Source organism: Crocodylus porosus, unplaced genomic scaffold, assembly GCF_001723895.1.
Source record: "Crocodylus porosus isolate Cpor-Errol unplaced genomic scaffold, CroPor_comp1, whole genome shotgun sequence".
Taxonomy (NCBI): Eukaryota; Metazoa; Chordata; order Crocodylia; family Crocodylidae; genus Crocodylus; species Crocodylus porosus.
This window is the reverse complement of record NW_017728918.1, coordinates 88,027,657-88,044,623: the sequence shown is the minus strand read 5'-3', so window position 1 is coordinate 88,044,623 and position 16,967 is coordinate 88,027,657. Positions and strand designations below refer to the sequence as shown.

The 16,967-nt window shown below is 38.9% G+C and overlaps 1 protein-coding gene across 1 annotated transcript in view; it reads right to left on the bottom strand.

Moving 5' to 3' along the window:
- Positions 1-16,967, bottom strand: part of FIG4 (FIG4 phosphoinositide 5-phosphatase) — a 124,587-nt gene that overhangs the window by 64,288 nt on the left and 43,332 nt on the right. The window contains exons 11-15 of the mRNA XM_019537892.1: positions 13,930-14,063; positions 12,209-12,325; positions 10,255-10,300; positions 8,848-8,996; positions 3,523-3,689 (exon numbers count right to left, since the gene is read on the bottom strand). Coding sequence (XP_019393437.1) covers positions 3,523-3,689; positions 8,848-8,996; positions 10,255-10,300; positions 12,209-12,325; positions 13,930-14,063 — 613 coding nt within the window. The remainder of the gene's footprint in view (positions 1-3,522; positions 3,690-8,847; positions 8,997-10,254; positions 10,301-12,208; positions 12,326-13,929; positions 14,064-16,967) is intronic.

The window sequence follows — 16,967 nt, the reverse complement described above, 5'->3', positions numbered from 1 at the left end:
CCCCCTAGCCAGTACCAGGTCAAGCAGAAAGTGGGGAGTGTTGTGTATGCAGCCAGGAGAGAGTAGGGGGTGTTGCACATGCAGCAGGGTAAGCCACGCTGAGAAGGCATGTGTGGCTGGTAGAGAGAGGGAGCCAAGCTTCCTAAGTGCATGGATGAGAGGCACTGGGCAGCTAGGCTCCACTCTGCTCCCAGCCACACACACAGCATCTCCTCCTCCAGCTGGGAGACATCAGGCTGCCTATGCTGTGGGGGATGGGCTGACTGCACAGCATGCATGGCTGAGTGGCAGGTGGGGGATAAACCTGGCTATGAGTATGGGGGGGGGGGGGGTCATTGGGCAGCTTAAACAACTGGGAGAGGGTGGGGAAGTCAGGCTTTCTGTGCTGTATAAGAAGTGACAAGCAGGAGCACTACACAGTCAGTGCAACTGGGGGTGGGGAGGGCAGCAGATCCACCTTCCCGGCATGCAGCACTCAGGTCTGTGGCCTGTGTGTGGGAAGGCAGCCCCTGGCTGCCCAGAAGTTGGACAGTCCTGCTATTAAGTGATGCAATTGTGTGTGAACCTTAACTCAAATAAAGTATGTCTAATCAGTGAACTTCTTGGTATTTCTTGATTGTTTTTTTTAATCCCTAAACTCAGTCTGAAAACAGACTTAAAACACAATGTGAAAGATCTTCCATTGATAGCTCTTCAAATAGGTGCACACAGACTTCAACCACAGCAGCCAACCAGAAGCAATTTTATTAGATAGGAGAGATTAGATCCAGATTTCAGGCTGAATTTTATGATTTACTTTTGGATCAAATACAATGGAGGGTTTTGTCCTCCTTTAAAATATTGGTTATTAAAAAAGAAGGATAATGGGTTTCGTAGACCATTCTTATTTGATATAATAAATCCTACATTCTTAAGAAAAACAAACAAACAAAAAAACCCGTATCCATGCTATACAGACAGAAGGAAGAGCACACACCTTTTATCTCCTTTAAAACTAGTACCAGAGTCTGAAATTATACTCAGCAGGCAAGATTATTCCATATAATTTTTTTTCAAAACATAGTGCACAGTATGTGTTCTAGCACACTTTTAGACTCAGTTTAAAAACAAACAAACAAACAAACCAAAATAAAATGAAAGGGCCATTTGACTGAATTAGTCTAAAATAATCTAGTTGTCCCAATCTGAATTTCTAATATTATTTTATGACAAACGACTATATCATAAGATATTTGACAAAACTGGAACTAAAGTGGCACAGTGGGTGTGTCTACATGTGTGTAGACTGTGCAGTTGTTACTGGGCAGTCATTTAGTACTCGCTTAAGTGACACCACATGGGTCATTTCCAATGCCACTGCACACTAGCTTGTTGGTACCATGAAGTAGCATCAGCATCATGGTTCATGCCCGCCAATGCTACGTCAGTGAAGCAATGAGCTATAGTGATGTAGCTCGCTGCTATGGCAATGAAGCATCTCATGCAGACATACCCAGAAATTAGCTGATTTTAATACATATTAAAAGGGAGTTTCCTATGTCTACTTCTATTGCAAATAAGCTTCTCTACATATTGTAACAATAACATTCAAGTTTATGAAGCTACATCCCTTTCTTCATGAAAGCTACAGAACCCCCCAAAAACACTACTTTAAACATGCTCTTCTAATTTTTTCCTAGCACCAGTAAGCAAAAGAAAGCATTGGAAACAGAATTAGTCAGCTCACTTGTCAATAAAGTTGCCAACAATGTTAAATAATTTCTTATTCTCATTATTTAAAAAGATTTAAAGGAGCTATCCCTTTTCACAGCTTACTGCAGCTGGGGCTAGAGCAAGGGGTATAACTTGAGCAATAAATAAATGTTCCCAACTTCCACTATAATCCTTCAATATTCTCAAAAAAAAAAAAATCCTTTGGTATTGAATTTTTTAATGCTTTGTTTCCATGACTAAAGGGGAAGTTTTATTTATTCAAGTTACCACAGACTGACCAAACTCTTTTTGGTCAGTGCCCTGATTATAGAAACACTGTTTAAGCTTTGATGCTCCAAATTATTTAGGAAAATGACACAGCTTCCTTTTTACAGAAATAACTTTTCTATACTTCATTTTTCAAGACACACACTAAGTGTTAGAATCAAGCCTGCAACTTAGGTCAACTATCGTGTGTACGCTTGTGCGTGTATGTGCGTATGTGCGCATGCGCACACACACACACTTTATCTAATGCAGTAGCTCTTGACATTTTGAGACTAAAGGCACCCCCAGAAAATGTCAGCTCTTAGTTTTCACTTGTTTTTTCATTACAGAAAAATAATAACTTTTTTTCTGTAGCAAACAACACAGAAAGATCAAAACAGGTTAGAATGTATTTAAAACTGTGGATTCCTATTTGAAATCTCTGGGTTTATACTGTGAAACATGACTGCACAACTAATGGTGCTGGCACCCGCAACACCCTTGAAAAGTTCTCAAGGCATTTCAGGACGCCACAGCACCCTGGTTGAGAATCAATGATCTAGTAGATCAGAGATTCTGGGCAAGTCACTTAGACAATCTGCGCCTTTTCTCTCTCATTTGCACAAACTGGGTATGTCTACATGTTCATTAATGCACCATAACCATAATCAGCACTACTGAGCATTTGCACAGATGAAAAGCTTTTTTGTGATGCTAATGCACAGTAGATTAGTCTAATGGGCATTAAGCAAGGTTTTTGCCAGGCACACTAATGCGCAGAATTAGTCCAGTTAGTCCACTAAGTGACTTGTGTAGATGCAGCCACTGATTAGGAATGCTTAATCTAATGTTTTGAGGTCTACAGATGAAAATGTGCTATGTAACTGCAACTTATTTTTTAACATCATAAATTTTTCCATGGTCAAAGGAAGTACGCTTAATCACTTATCTGGGAGGCCTTGTAAGCTAGTAGAGTATGCACAAGCCTATTAGTGGGCAGGCAGTTTCTAAATCTGTTTTTGAAAATTACACGCTGCTTGCCTTTAGGCAAGTCAATAAATCTTTGTGCCAGTTTCCCTCCCTGCATGCAGGGAGAACACACATATGCTCTAATATACAGGCTTGTTGCAAGGCTTTAATTAATTAATATTAATTAGTATTTCAAACTATTTCAAGTTCTTAAATATGAAATACAATAAGGCCATGACTACTGAGCTGAGGAGTTCAGTGAAAACAACGAGAAAACATGCCAGATGGTACCAATAATAAGCACAGCTCAGCACAATCACTACCTTGCTTACTCTAATTTTATTTTGATGAAATCCACAATTAGCAAACAATTAAAACATTGAATTTAAAGCCATGACCTTGTTTTTTATCATGGACATTCAGCAACAGAAAGCTAACCAATGGTTTTAAGTGCTCGGTTTTTTTTTAAATAACCCAATTTTGAAAAGACAGGTTTACTGACAAGCAAGGATTAGTAATATATGTAAATTTACAATAATGTAGCTACCAAATGCTGTCAGAATACTAAAATAAATGCAACAAAATGCAATTTACCTGAGAAAGCATTACTGTAATATCTTGACAGAGTTTGCATGATATCTTTGGAATGCTGGGTCCATGGTGCTATCTTCCTGTAGGTTTTTACTCTATGAACCAGCTGTGAACCTCCATATTGAAGGGAAAGTGTGTCTCCATGATCTTCATACAACTCTTCAAACAATCTGCATTATTGATAACAATATTTAATAATGTTATCAAAACTGTTGGGCAGTCTAATTTTATATATATACACATACATATATATACACACATATATACATACACACAAAATAAGATCTAAGGGTAAACAGGCAGAGGGTCAAGCTATTTTAGGAGAAAAAGAAAACCACCCTAGGTAAGAAAACTTTCTGCCCCAACTTACTACCCTGCACTGCACTGCTCTAGACAGGCTACCTCCTAGACAAGAAGTAGTATAGTTGTTGTACAGCAACTGGGGTGGCTAATTATCAGTGCTGCATGACAGTGACAATTAATGCAGGCAGAGTCACCCATGTGCAGATATCTGTAGGACTATATACACCCTTGCAGCACCACAAAAACTAAGTGTTCACATGTGCATGCTGCCTGTAATGCTACAAAAATGGTGAAAGTGCTAAAACAAAAACAACAACAACAACAACCACCACCTCCCTGGATGAAACAGGAACTTCTTTATAGTGGTATGTTTTGGAGTACCACCTGTAATTTTTTAACAATGCACTGTGCCAATACAGGGGGTCTCTTGGTTCTCCAGCATCTTGTAGTGCTTCACTCTCCCTCCCATTCCAAGATTGGGGAGGGAGGGAGAACTGGGTGGATAAGTAATGAGGGCTGCATGGGAGTTCAGCTGGGGCTGGAGCACATTGAGGCACAGTAAGCAGAACTGCAGGCTCCCCCCACCATCAAGCCCCCTGGATATACCATTACTGACCTCAAAATGGCCATTCTTAGACAAGAGAATTTTAAAAACCAACCTGAATGTGAAATTACAGAACAAGAAATCTTCCACAGACTGGACTGGGTTTTGTATGGTCTAAACAGAGATTTTGAATTATTATTCTATTACCTGGATTAGATTTTATGGACCTCGGTGTCCCCATGGGTTTATTGCTATTGTAAGATGCGCCTCCAGGCCTAAGTTTGGCCTGTAAAAGGTCGCCAAGCAGCAAAAGGCCTCAAAACCTGTGCTTGTGTGACTTGCTACAAAATATGGCTAAGCAGAAACAGCCCCAGAAGCTTTTGCCTGGGTGACTGCAACATAAACCCCTGAGGCTGTAGCAGCTGGCTTAATCTGCAAAGAGGAAGCTATCCCTAGGCCTCATTAGCCAAGATCAAAGGGAGCACTAGGTAAAAGGAGTTTGAAAAACAAATCAGCCTCCCTGGGTGATAAACATGCCACTGGCATTTGACAATGGGAGGGAAAGAGATAAGAAACCCTTCTTACTGCTCCTTTTGCTTTCTTAAGGACATAAATTTTAACTAACTGACATTTCCTTGGTCCACAAAAAAATCTGGTATAATGCAGTTCTGAACGTTTCTATGGGTGAATCTACATATGCATTAAGACATTTTTTCTACTGTGCATTAAATTTAGTACCTCCAAGTGCCTGTACATGAGCATGGAGGCTGCTGGGTTCAAACACGCCTGTCACCATTTTTAAGCATGGGAACATGGATATTCAAGATGTTGCAGTGCTTTAATTTAAAGTGGCTTTCAGAGCTACACTAATTAAAGCTCCTCCCCCCTCCCCCAAACACACCGTGGAGTATGTATACAAGTGCTCTCCAGTGTGAGGTACTAAAGAAATGTGTGTTACGCTGCCTTAACATGCAGTAACAAATGTGCATTGTTTTTAAAGTGACAATGCACAGTAGTCTGTTTTACTGAGCATTACGGGTAATTGCACAGTTTTCTACGTGATGCTTTAATGTGCAGTAAACTAGGCTACACTGCACATTAAAGTACACATGTAAATGTGCCCAGTGAAACAAAGAAATTTATATAAAACCAATTAGGAAATATTTATTAGAATATTAAGGATTATACTTACTGACCATCTATAAATAGTGGAATAGAGGGTATAGGTGGGGGATGGAGAGGGGGACTTGGGAACTTCTATGTGACACCTGCTGGACTGTCTGGAGGAACCCTTTGCTGTGGAGATCCTGAGCCTGGCCAGCTTCACTTCTCAGCAGTCAAGACCCATCCAGTAAGATTAAGTTTATCTTTGGCTACTACTCTTGCTTTGTCAATTAATTGGTAAACTTCTCACATTGGTTGGAATAGCCCAACAGTCCATTTGAATGTTTCACCCGTCCCATCGTTTAAAAGACGGTCAATACTCTGGTGTTCTCTCCAACCACGTCTGCCTCTCTCAGCACTGCCCTCTCTCCACTCTCCCTCCTCACACCAGCTTTTGCATTTAAATCACTCCTGTTTGATAGCTTGCTCTCTGCATGTCTTTTCATAGCATCCAGTGAAATAAGCTGTTCCTCATGAAAGTCCATGTAGCTCTTATTCAGTTAGTTCAGGAGTGGTCAACCTGTGACACATGCCACAAACAGCATGTGGAGGCGACGGCAGCAAGCACAGCAGCTGAATCAGGCAGGGGAAGGGGAACAGAGAGGACCCCCGGGGAGTGTGAGGCTAATTTGTGGGATGTCTACCAAAAACTTTAGCCTCCACTGGCTGCATCCAGATGAGTGTGGCTGTTTGATATATGGCAACACAGATATGTCTGTGGTGCCACATACTGCATGTTCAGTTGTTCTGTGTACTGCAAGCGAGCAGCGGGGGGGAAGCGGCGGGGGAGGGATATCCAGGGTTCAAAAAAACCTGTGGAAAAAAGAAGTGGGGCGGTGGATGCAGGAGCGGTGTGTACCACTCTAAAACCAGAGCCAGGCTGGCTGGAGCCATGCTCCGCTGCTAGCTAGGCTCCACACGGCAAGATTGCCACTGCTGCAGCCCAGGGAGGCCCCCAGGTAAGGCTGCTGGGGCCAGTACAGTGGTGGCCCCAGCCTCCCCTACCCCACTCAGGGTAACTTGCCTCATGCCAGAGGGCGTGCAGAATAGGTATTCCCCACCAAGAAGTAGCACCGGCACAAGGAGCACCACTGCTAGCTGTCCCTGGCAAACCAAAAGTCCACGTATGTGTGGATGCAACCATTGAGTTAATCTATAAGATGTACTTATACCTTGCCTTTTGCCTATATTAAAACATGTTAAAGAATGTAAAGGCCCATCTTATGGGCAGGAAGCTACAGTATAATTTCTGAAAGTCTCTGTAGTACTTGTATAAATAACTATGGCTTAATTAGTAACATACGTGATAAACGCAGTACTAGCTTACATCACTGTAATTACATCGGGCAAAGAGAATAAGTATACTCACTTATCTTTTACTAGAACAACTAATTAGTTGGACTCACCTTAACTTTAAAGAGAATCTGCAGAGCACTGGATAATGGAATGGCCTACTGAATCTTTATAGCTTCTGATGAAATTAGCCCCTGCTCATAAAAACTTCTGCTATAGACTAGCTAAATGAGTGATGCGAATCTACTCTGACTTCTGCCTACTGAATCTCTCTCATGACCATAATGGCCAGGCTTTTTGGGAAGGACTTAGGTCTGTAGGACTTGTATATTGTGGGATTTTTTTTTGTATGAGAATAGGGTATTGGGTTTGCAGGAACTGAAGAGGGGAATGTTTGGAGGAGGGAGTGTTGATTGTCAAAAAGACCTTTTTTTTTTTTTTTTTTTTTTACTGTGACTTATCTGATCACATTTTTAATTGCTTATTAGGGTGTGAAGATCAGGGAATAAACTTTAAGGATTACATATCAAAAATAAAAAACAAATAAGAGCAAGTCACCTGGTATGAGGCAGCAAGAACTACAGACAAGTACAAATTTGCTGCAATGGAGAAGGGAGAGTTTCACAGAAAAGCAAATGTGGTCAGACAGACTGAATTAGAATGATAATTTTAGTAGTTGCATTTCAATGGACTGGAAGTTAGAGATATAGGTGTCAGAAAATGGAGGACAAAATTAGACCAATCAAAATAAAGACTGGAAATACTGGGAGAAAGTAAGAATCTTTACAAATGTCATGAGGGGAGAAGTGGAAAGATCTTGACATAGTGCAGAAGTGAAGGGGATGGTCAGAGGAAGATGAGATGGTGGTGCTGTAATGTAGTGTTGAAGAAAAAAAGGAGGAAAAGAAAATATGGTCTGTTTTAGACTTACTTTTGAAAAAGGCCCGAAAGAGAAGCCAAGAGGTGGAAACGAATAAAAGAAAACACATCAGCTATGGAGACAGATTTTTAATTTGATACTATAGAAATGACAGGAGCCAAATATTTTGGTCATCTAGTATATATAAAATGTTACTGTAAGCAAGACATGATAGTTTTGTTTTGAACTCCTTCCTTGTTCTAACTCTTTAGCTTTATAAGAGGTGACAGAAAACTGATAAAGAAAAAAATTCTATTTTCTTCCCTATGAAATCTGATAAATGTACAGAAAGATCTTCAATTTATCCACCCCTTAGAGCTACATAAAGTCTAAAAAGACCATAAAAACTATTCATAAAGTAAAACAAAAATCAAAACTGAAAGATTTTCCCATGGAAAAGGCCTCCAGAAATAAGTCTTATTTCTTTACAAAATACGTTAAAACTATAAGTGCAGATAAAGGTGTGATCAGATCTAATGCTTTATCCACATAATCATGGAGAGATGTCATTGTGAGACTGCAAATTAGATCCCATCACATCTTATTGCCAGCGCAGGGGGAGCCTTGCTTACCCTCTCTGACACACTCACTCACTCCCTGGAAACTCTCCGATATTCACTCACCCTGACAGACACTCACTAACACTCTCAGACACTCACTCACTTTCACTAACATGCACTGACCCTAACTCTCCCTTATTAACACTCACTAACACCCTCACTAATCCTCATTAACACTCAGTTACCTGTAATAACACTCAGTAATACTCATTAACACACACACACTCTCTCATAAAAGCTAACTCTCATTGACATTCACTCATCCACACTAACACTCATTCACCCTCACTAAAAACTGATACCTCCCCACTTGCTAACCCTCACCCTCAATAACACTCAGTCACCCCACTAACAATCTCTGACACCTCCTACAAACACATATTGGATTTTGTGGTTGAGTCAGCACTGAAGAAGAGCTATGAAAACACCTAAATATGAAGAACTACAGAAAGATAATTGCTTAAATTTCTTTTAAAATGTAACTACAGAAGGGAAAGAAAAAAAATCACACCATGCTTTAACAATTATCATATATAATACCTTACCTAACAGCATCTGTGTCAAATTGCAGATTGGGTTTATCAATTAAACCCAAAGAATAGAGCTGATAAGCCAAAGCACACTTCCCCACCATAAACTGGGCTGTGTTTGTGCGATCTAAACAGTCAACACAATTTGTTCGGAGAACACCAGTCTAGAAAAAGGAATCAAAATAACCGTGAGATTGTTTGGTGGGTCACCAAATGATTACTCATGTTTATTGGGTTTGCTGGTTTTCCAGGACTCTTGTCAAATTTAAAATACTTAATTTTATGTCAATTCACAGCAACTTGAGCAAAAAGAGTAAAATATTTAAATCACTTTTGGGCTGTAGTTGCTTGTATAGCTTGAAAAACTTAATTCTCAATACTGTTAATTTGATAAAAGTAAGGCTACACTGATCTAGTCTTCCCCCTCAAACACCACTGTGGTTTACTTATATAAAAAAAAAAATAATGAGTGCCATTTTATTATGGAGGTTCCAACTTGTAGTTTTACTACCAATGCTGAAAAACAAAGAGAACATGCTGCCATGTTGCTGCAGTTGTAGTTTAAGCTTTCCAAATTGTATGAAGCTTCTGCTCGAGTTCACTCGTCTGCACACACTCCTATAAGTCAAAGGGAAACAATGCTTCTCAACAACATCAGGTACTGTTTATAGAATATATAATCATGGCAGTAATGCTTAAATTCATAAATTGGTAATTCACACTTTGGCTATCCTAGACACAAGTTATTTATATTCAAAGAGCCTCCATTTTATTTTAAAGCAACCATAACCATAACAATGCATGGAATGCACAACAATGAGGAGGAAAATGTTTTTAAACATGCGTAATTCATTGTAAAGAAATTTACTATTAGAATGAAGAATGTTTATGTTCCACCTACATCTTTTATATTTTAATATTAAATTAAAATTTTTATATTGAAAAGTACACTTCTGATTGTTAGACAAGATGTAAACAATTGTTAAAAACTTAAGTACTATACATCTTATCTTCTACATACCATGCAGCTTGTTGCCTTACATGATGTTAATGTTAGAAAGGTTGACAACTTCAGCAAGGCGTGTGACATTATCACTAGCTTAAGAAATTAAAATTTAAAATGCAATTATTTTCTCAGATGCTGCATTACCAGAGGGTTCCTTCTTGTCATGCACAATTTCACAGTATCATGCAAGGACAGTGTGGTTTTATTTGCAAATGAGACTCTGGATAGTTTGGTAATACACATATTTATATTAATGAAATACTCAGAGGGAAGACAGCCACATACTAAATCATCAGCAACTTTCTTGAAGCATCTATGTTAGATGGCCCTTTTGAGGTGACCTATCAGAGTACTGACATCAGTATTCATTCAGACACCAGTACAACTATATTAGTAAATTAGTACTACTTCAATACCTGTAAGCGACCAGTGGAAACAACAACGCCTCCTAGTTCATTCCATCTGGAAAAAAAACAAGACAACATTCCTTACAAATTGTATTTATTTGAATATGAGGGGTTATATTATAACGGTCTGCTTAATGAAAAAGGAAGAAGCATTCTTTGAGTGCTTGAAAATAATGAAAGCTATACCAAGTTGGCAAAATAAGTGTTGCAATTCCAAGTCCAACATTGGAATAAGTCATAATCATACAAAAACAGGGTTGCAAGGGACCTCAAGAGGTCATCTAGTTCAACCCCCTGCTCAAGGCAAGATGGTTCAAAACTATATAAATTCTAACCAAGGCTTTATCTAGCAAGGTCTTAAACACCTCCAAGGATGGAGACTCCAAAGCCTCTCTGGGTAGCCTGTTCCAGTGCTTTACTACCCTCTTCATGGCGAAGTTTTTCTTAATATCTAACCTAAACTTAAGAAGCACCTATGAGCATAAGGCCTTCATCAACTCAATGTATAAAAGGAAAAAGGGACAGCCAGGAAAGGCACTGGATTATATAAAAGATGCAGATACTCAGAGAGCTGGAAGCTGGTGGCTTGTCACCTCTGGCAATAGACAGCACTCCTTGTCTGAACCCATGGTTATTCAGCTAGAGAGCAGGTATGAAGCTCTGACATTGGACGAGGACCCTTTGTGATGCAACTAGCATGGGATAGAAAATGCAGTAGAAAGGGATTCTACATGTATGTAAAGAGTAAGGGGAAGATCAAAGAAACCATGGGTCCTTTATGGCAGGGGTGTAAAACTAATTTAGCCATGTGGGCCAGATGGGGGTTGCTGGGCCAGTCTGACCTGGATCAGAATCATACACCATAGCCAATGCGCAAGGCCAATGCAGCACGGCGCCACATGCAGTGCATGGCCTATGCAGCTGCTAAGGTGGGCCAAAGTATCAGAAAGCTTGAGAACTCTCTATATTACACTAATTCATTAAGTCAAAACAAGCAGAATTGACTTTTCAAGGCATAAGTTTGATTTTATAACATTTTTATCATTAAAAGTTATTTTTTTCAGAAGCGTTTAGAGAGTTCTGGGAACCTACAGTGGATCAGACTGCTATGCTTCCTCAGCAGTTTTGACAGTTATATATAATTTTTGTTTTGTTTTCTAGAACAGTGTGCCATTTTTTAATGTTTATAGACATACTAACATCTTACATCATTTAACAATTATAAATGGCAGGTATTTTTCTGGTACTTCAAGAAGAGCCTCTTCCTTAAATTTCAAATTTTATTTGCTTTCTTTGTTCATGTACTGCAAAACTGGTTTTCATACACAAAATACAACAGACAGCGTATGATCTGAAAAGCAGCAAAAAGCAGATTTGTCCCATCTTTCAAAAATGCACTACATATTTAAACAAACTAGGATGAAACCCTAATTTCAGAGTTGCATTGTAAAAAATGTTTCTAGCCTGAACCAACAATTACAAAAAGGACTGTTTCACACATACAAATATTAGCTATGAAAAATTGCATAATTTGTAATCACATTTGTAATTTACAATCACATTCAAGAATTTCCTTGGACACGTTCTTTAAGAAAGCAGACAAGACTCCAGAAAAACCTGAGAACACTCCAGCCAAGAGCCCTTCAAAAAGTCCAGCAAGGTCACCTCAAAGAAGTCCTTCCAAATCAATATGATTGCTACTTACAGTACAAATACATTAATATTACTCATCTATAACTGACTGACTACAAAATTTGGGGTTATTTTTTGGTAAAAATAGGGTATCGAGCCTTGGTTCAGGAACCAATCCCCCATTTATAACATTGTTTCCTATGGGAAAATGAGTTCTGAGTTACAATGTTTCAACTTAAGATGCGGTTTTCAGGAACCAATTATGTCGTAAGTGCGAGGACTGCCTGTATATGTGTTTTTTTCAATTGTTTTTTCTTATTGACATACATACTTTTCATCTGGCCGCAAGGTACTGCAGTACGAATCAGGACGATTCACAAAGAATCCTGTCTTCTTTACTACACTTTCTGCGATCACATTCAATCTGTCCAGGACATTGCACAGTTTGCTGGAGAAAGAAAAACAAACCCAGAATATCTGTTAATTTTCACCAGTTGGATAGTCTTTGGAAAATGAAATTCCTTGAAAAACAAACAAAGTGACTGCAGTTCACACTGTTCTTTTAGCTACTTAACTTTATGTCAATACTGTTCTTGCCAGTTATTACAGTTCATGAGAATAAAGGGACATGAACAACCTGTAAATACGTTTCTTTATTTCTGTTAGTAACAAACCTTTAGCATACTTAGAGAGGGATTTTAAAAATCTTTTTAATACTATGTGCATTTAACAGTGCTGTTTTTCATCCATATAACTTTAAGTACTCCACAAAGAAAGGATATGATAAATTAACTATGAACACACATTTAGTTTCATGGGTAGTATTTTGGTTTGTAGCCTTCAGTCTACAATGTGACACTCCTCTGTAGGTTAGAAAGAAAAAGCATTTTATGGTGGGGGTTTGACACTACCACAGAAAACGGTGTCCAGGAAATTATGACAGAGCCATTAGTGTCAAAAGACTCTCTTCCACTAAAACACTGCGTTTCCTACCTGAAGCACAGGGCCACTGACTGTTCATATGTCTGCAAGGAAGCTGATGTGGAAGCAGATAGGGTAACTCCTTATCAAAGCACACAGGTAAACCAAGGAAGATTTTTGAAGCATGGCATATCTGAGCCAAGGGACCAGACAAACATGATATACGAAAAAGACCACACAAAAAAGTAGGATTGGCTATCTAGCTTAAGGATGACAATCTGATCTCGGAGTCATAAGATCAGATTCTTGGAAATTCTGTTTTTCTTAAGTCTGCAACTCTATAGTGATTTCCACACTAAAGTATCTGAAGTTAAGAAATGCCTTTACAAGGCCTTTGTTCCTTGTTTGCCAGTGGGTTTTCCCTGCAGCATTTAGCTAGTGGTTCAGAAGGACTGATTTGTTGGTTCTGGGTTTAGGCAACTAGATTACAAAGACCAATTACATAAGAAAGGAGTCAGACAGAATCCATACCTGGGACTGTGCCCAAGAAACTGAGAGTTAACAGAAACTAGTCACTGCACAGAAATATGGGTCACTCAACTTGTGCTTGTTTTATAGAAAAAAGACAGTCAGGTTGCAAAATAGGATGATTTTTGTTGAGAGTATCACAAAAGAAAAAGTAATCAAGTTCAAGTAACTTGTGTATAATCAATGTCACTTTCAGAATTCCAATTACTGCAAATGTACAGATTTCAAATGATGTTAAGGCATATTTACTTAAAAGATTACTTCCACTGAAATTCAAACAATATTTAGGAATATCTTCACCAGTTTAATGTTCCATAAGGCTAACTTTTACTACAGTAATTTTTTTTAAGCGAACTCAAGCAGTCAGCTTGCAATGGAAAGAATACCAAAATGTTACTTTTTTATAAGCTGAAAAGAAAGGGCTTATATAAATCTTTCTATGTGGCCGATTTCCAAATTTTCCATTTTTGTTCAGATTTGGGACAAAGGCAAATTTTGAAATGTGAAATCTTCTGTGAAACACCTCCTATCCTGAATACCTCTTAAGTAAAATTCCTGTAATTAACAGAGGACATTGTCTATGCAGAGAAAAAAATTGCCTACCTTTTTGTGTATTTGGCCATATCCCAAGGAATATACACAATAGCATGTTCTGGAGGTAAAAACTGATTGAGGTATGTCACAGCAGCAACAAGTTCTTCACTGAGAATCCTTTCATGCTTTCTTTTTTCACGTTCCTTTACCAAAAAGGCAAATAATTACTATTAATATTTTAATTAATAATTTAGACATGCACAAAATTACATATACATACTCCTCTAGTTTTAATATTACATGTTTTTAGATGCGAGAAAGAAATGATAACCATCATGCATAAGTATATAGAAAGGTATTTATGTATTTAATATTTGTAGTAAATATATAATAGACTATATTATTTATTTCATATTGAGAGGTAAAAAACACCAACCAGGACATTCACTAATTAAATTATAAATATAATACTAAATTTTTTAGTCCTGCAAATATTTAAACTATATTTAACCAGAAAAAAAAACATAGCACATATGAAACAGAAATGTGTTAACAATTGTTCTGCAACTTGGCTATTTTTGGATCTCTTTTTAAAGTGCAGTCTGATGTTTACAGTACTAATTTCATTCTTCTTTCCTTTCAGTTGTTTCATTTAATTTCCTATGCTAATTTAAGGGACGAAGAAAGAGAGAGAGAGAAGAAAGAAAAAGTGCTTCTCAGATCTTGAAGTTTCTATTAGGAGATCTTTCAGTCTTCTCAATTCCAGAGCTAGTTAGACTGGAGGACTTAGCTGAACCTTGTGGTGGGAGTGCTTCTAGCTTTCTGGAAAAAACAGTTAATCCATGACATCCACGAATGGCACTCCCAAACTGTTCAATAAGTTTGCATGTTACTCTGCACTTCAGTAAAAAAAATTTTTTGTTTGGTTTGTTTGTTTTTTTTTTTAAAACAGTGCTCACTTAGTAATTGGTTTTCAAAAGATTTTCATAAAAAGCAACATTTTTCAAGCCACATGCCTGGGAGAGTAGGGATAGGATTCAGAGAGACAGAGACAAATTGGAAGACTGGATCAAACAAAATCTCATGAGGTTCAATAAGGACAAGTGAAAAGTCCTGAACTTAGGATGGCACAATCCCATACACTGGGGACCAACTGGCTAAGCAGCAGCTCTGCAGAAAAAGGACTTGGGAGTTGCAGTGGATCATAAGCTGGATATAAGCCAACAGTGTGCACTTGTTGCCAAGAAGTGTAACAACATACTGGGCTGCAGCAGTAGGAGCACTGCCAGCAGATCAAAGAATGTGATTATTCCCCTCTGTTCTGCACTGGTGAGACCACATCTGGAGTACTGTGTGCAGTTTTGGGCCCCCCACTACAGAAAGGATGTGGATAAGTTGGAGGGAGTCCAGTTGAGGGCAACAAAAATGGTTAGGGGACTTGACTTATAAGGACAGCATAAGAGAGCTGGGTTTATTTAGTTTGGAAACAAGAAGACAGAGGGGATATAATAGTAACATTCAACTACCTGAAGAGCGGTTCCAAAGAGGATGGAGTTAGACTGTTCTCAGTGATGGTAGATAACAGAACAAGGAGCAATGGTCTCAAGTTGTAGCAAGGGAAGTTTAGGTTAGATATTAGAAAAAAAAACAACCTCTCACAAAGAGGGTAGTAAAGCACTCAAACAGGTTATCCAGAGGGGTGGTGAAACCTCCATCTTTAGGTTTTTAAGACCCAGCTAGACAGCCTTGGCTGGGATGATCTAATTGGGGATGGTCCTGCTTTAAGCAGAGGGTTGAACTAAATGATTTCCTAAGGTACCTTCCAAACCTAATTTTCTATGATTGTATGCTCCTCAATTAATAATTTTGCCAGATAATTTTCAGCTTCAGCCACTTTTGCTTTAAAACTATTCAAAGAGCATGGTTAGAATAATTGTAAGCAAGAAATACACTCACTCAATGTGCACCTTCTGACTCAAAAAACTTCTAAAAAATTTGTCAGCTTTTCTAAAGTCATCTTTAAGCAAAGATGGAATATAAAAGTTTCACTTTGAAAGTTTCTTTTTCAAAATATTATACTGTATTGACAATGACAAATAACGGCCATTGTTTTGTAGCTCTTTACCCATAGCAGGAACTACTGGCGTCCAATATTATGGAACTAATCCAATAATACTGGAAAGGCAGTGAAGACACAGAAAGAGATCAGCACATTTTATGTATCATAGATACCAAGTACTATATGTAGGACCACTAGCCCTCATCATTCTCAACAAATGCTGCTCATGCTGCCAGAACACAGAAACGTGGCAGAATAGGGACACATCTAACACCCAAAGAGGTTAATATCTTTATGACAGACTTCATAAATGCTTGCTTCATCTGCAGCTGCCCTCTCATCCCCCTCGCATATCTAAGATAGGTGGATGACATCATCAACGTACCTTAGATACACGAGAGGGATGAGAGGGCAGCTGCAGGAGCCGGAGAAAAAGCAAGGGCAACATTGGACCCCTGCTGAACCAGATGGGGCAACTGACAACTGACGCCCAGGAAAAAACCAAACTATTAAATGGGTACTTTGCATGGGTCTTTCATCAGTCCCATGGGATACCCATGGGACAGGGAGGTCTGGGTAAGAGAGATCCCCTGCCTCCATCAATGCTGACCTCATGAAGGAACACCTTAAGAAGTTGGATACCTTCAAGTCAGCTGGCCCTGACAATCTACACCCCAGAGTACTCAAGGAGCTGGCGAGCATCATAGCCCAGCCTCTGGCACGGATCTTTGAAAACTCCTGGCACTCTGGTGTAGTGCCCGAGGACTGGAAGAAGGCCAATGTGGTGCCTATCTTCAAGAAAGGGAGGAAAGCGGATCCAGCTAACTATAGGCCCATCAGCCTGACTTCTATCTCAGGGAAGGTCTTAGAAAAGTTTATTAAACAGGCCATCCTTAATGGACTGACAGACGCCAACATCCTAAGGGATAGCCAGCACAGGTTTGTTGAGGGGAGCTCTTGCTTAACCAATCTCATTTCCTTCTATGACCAGGTGACCTATCACCTGGACAAGGAAAAAGAGATTGATGTCATATATCTTGACTTCAAA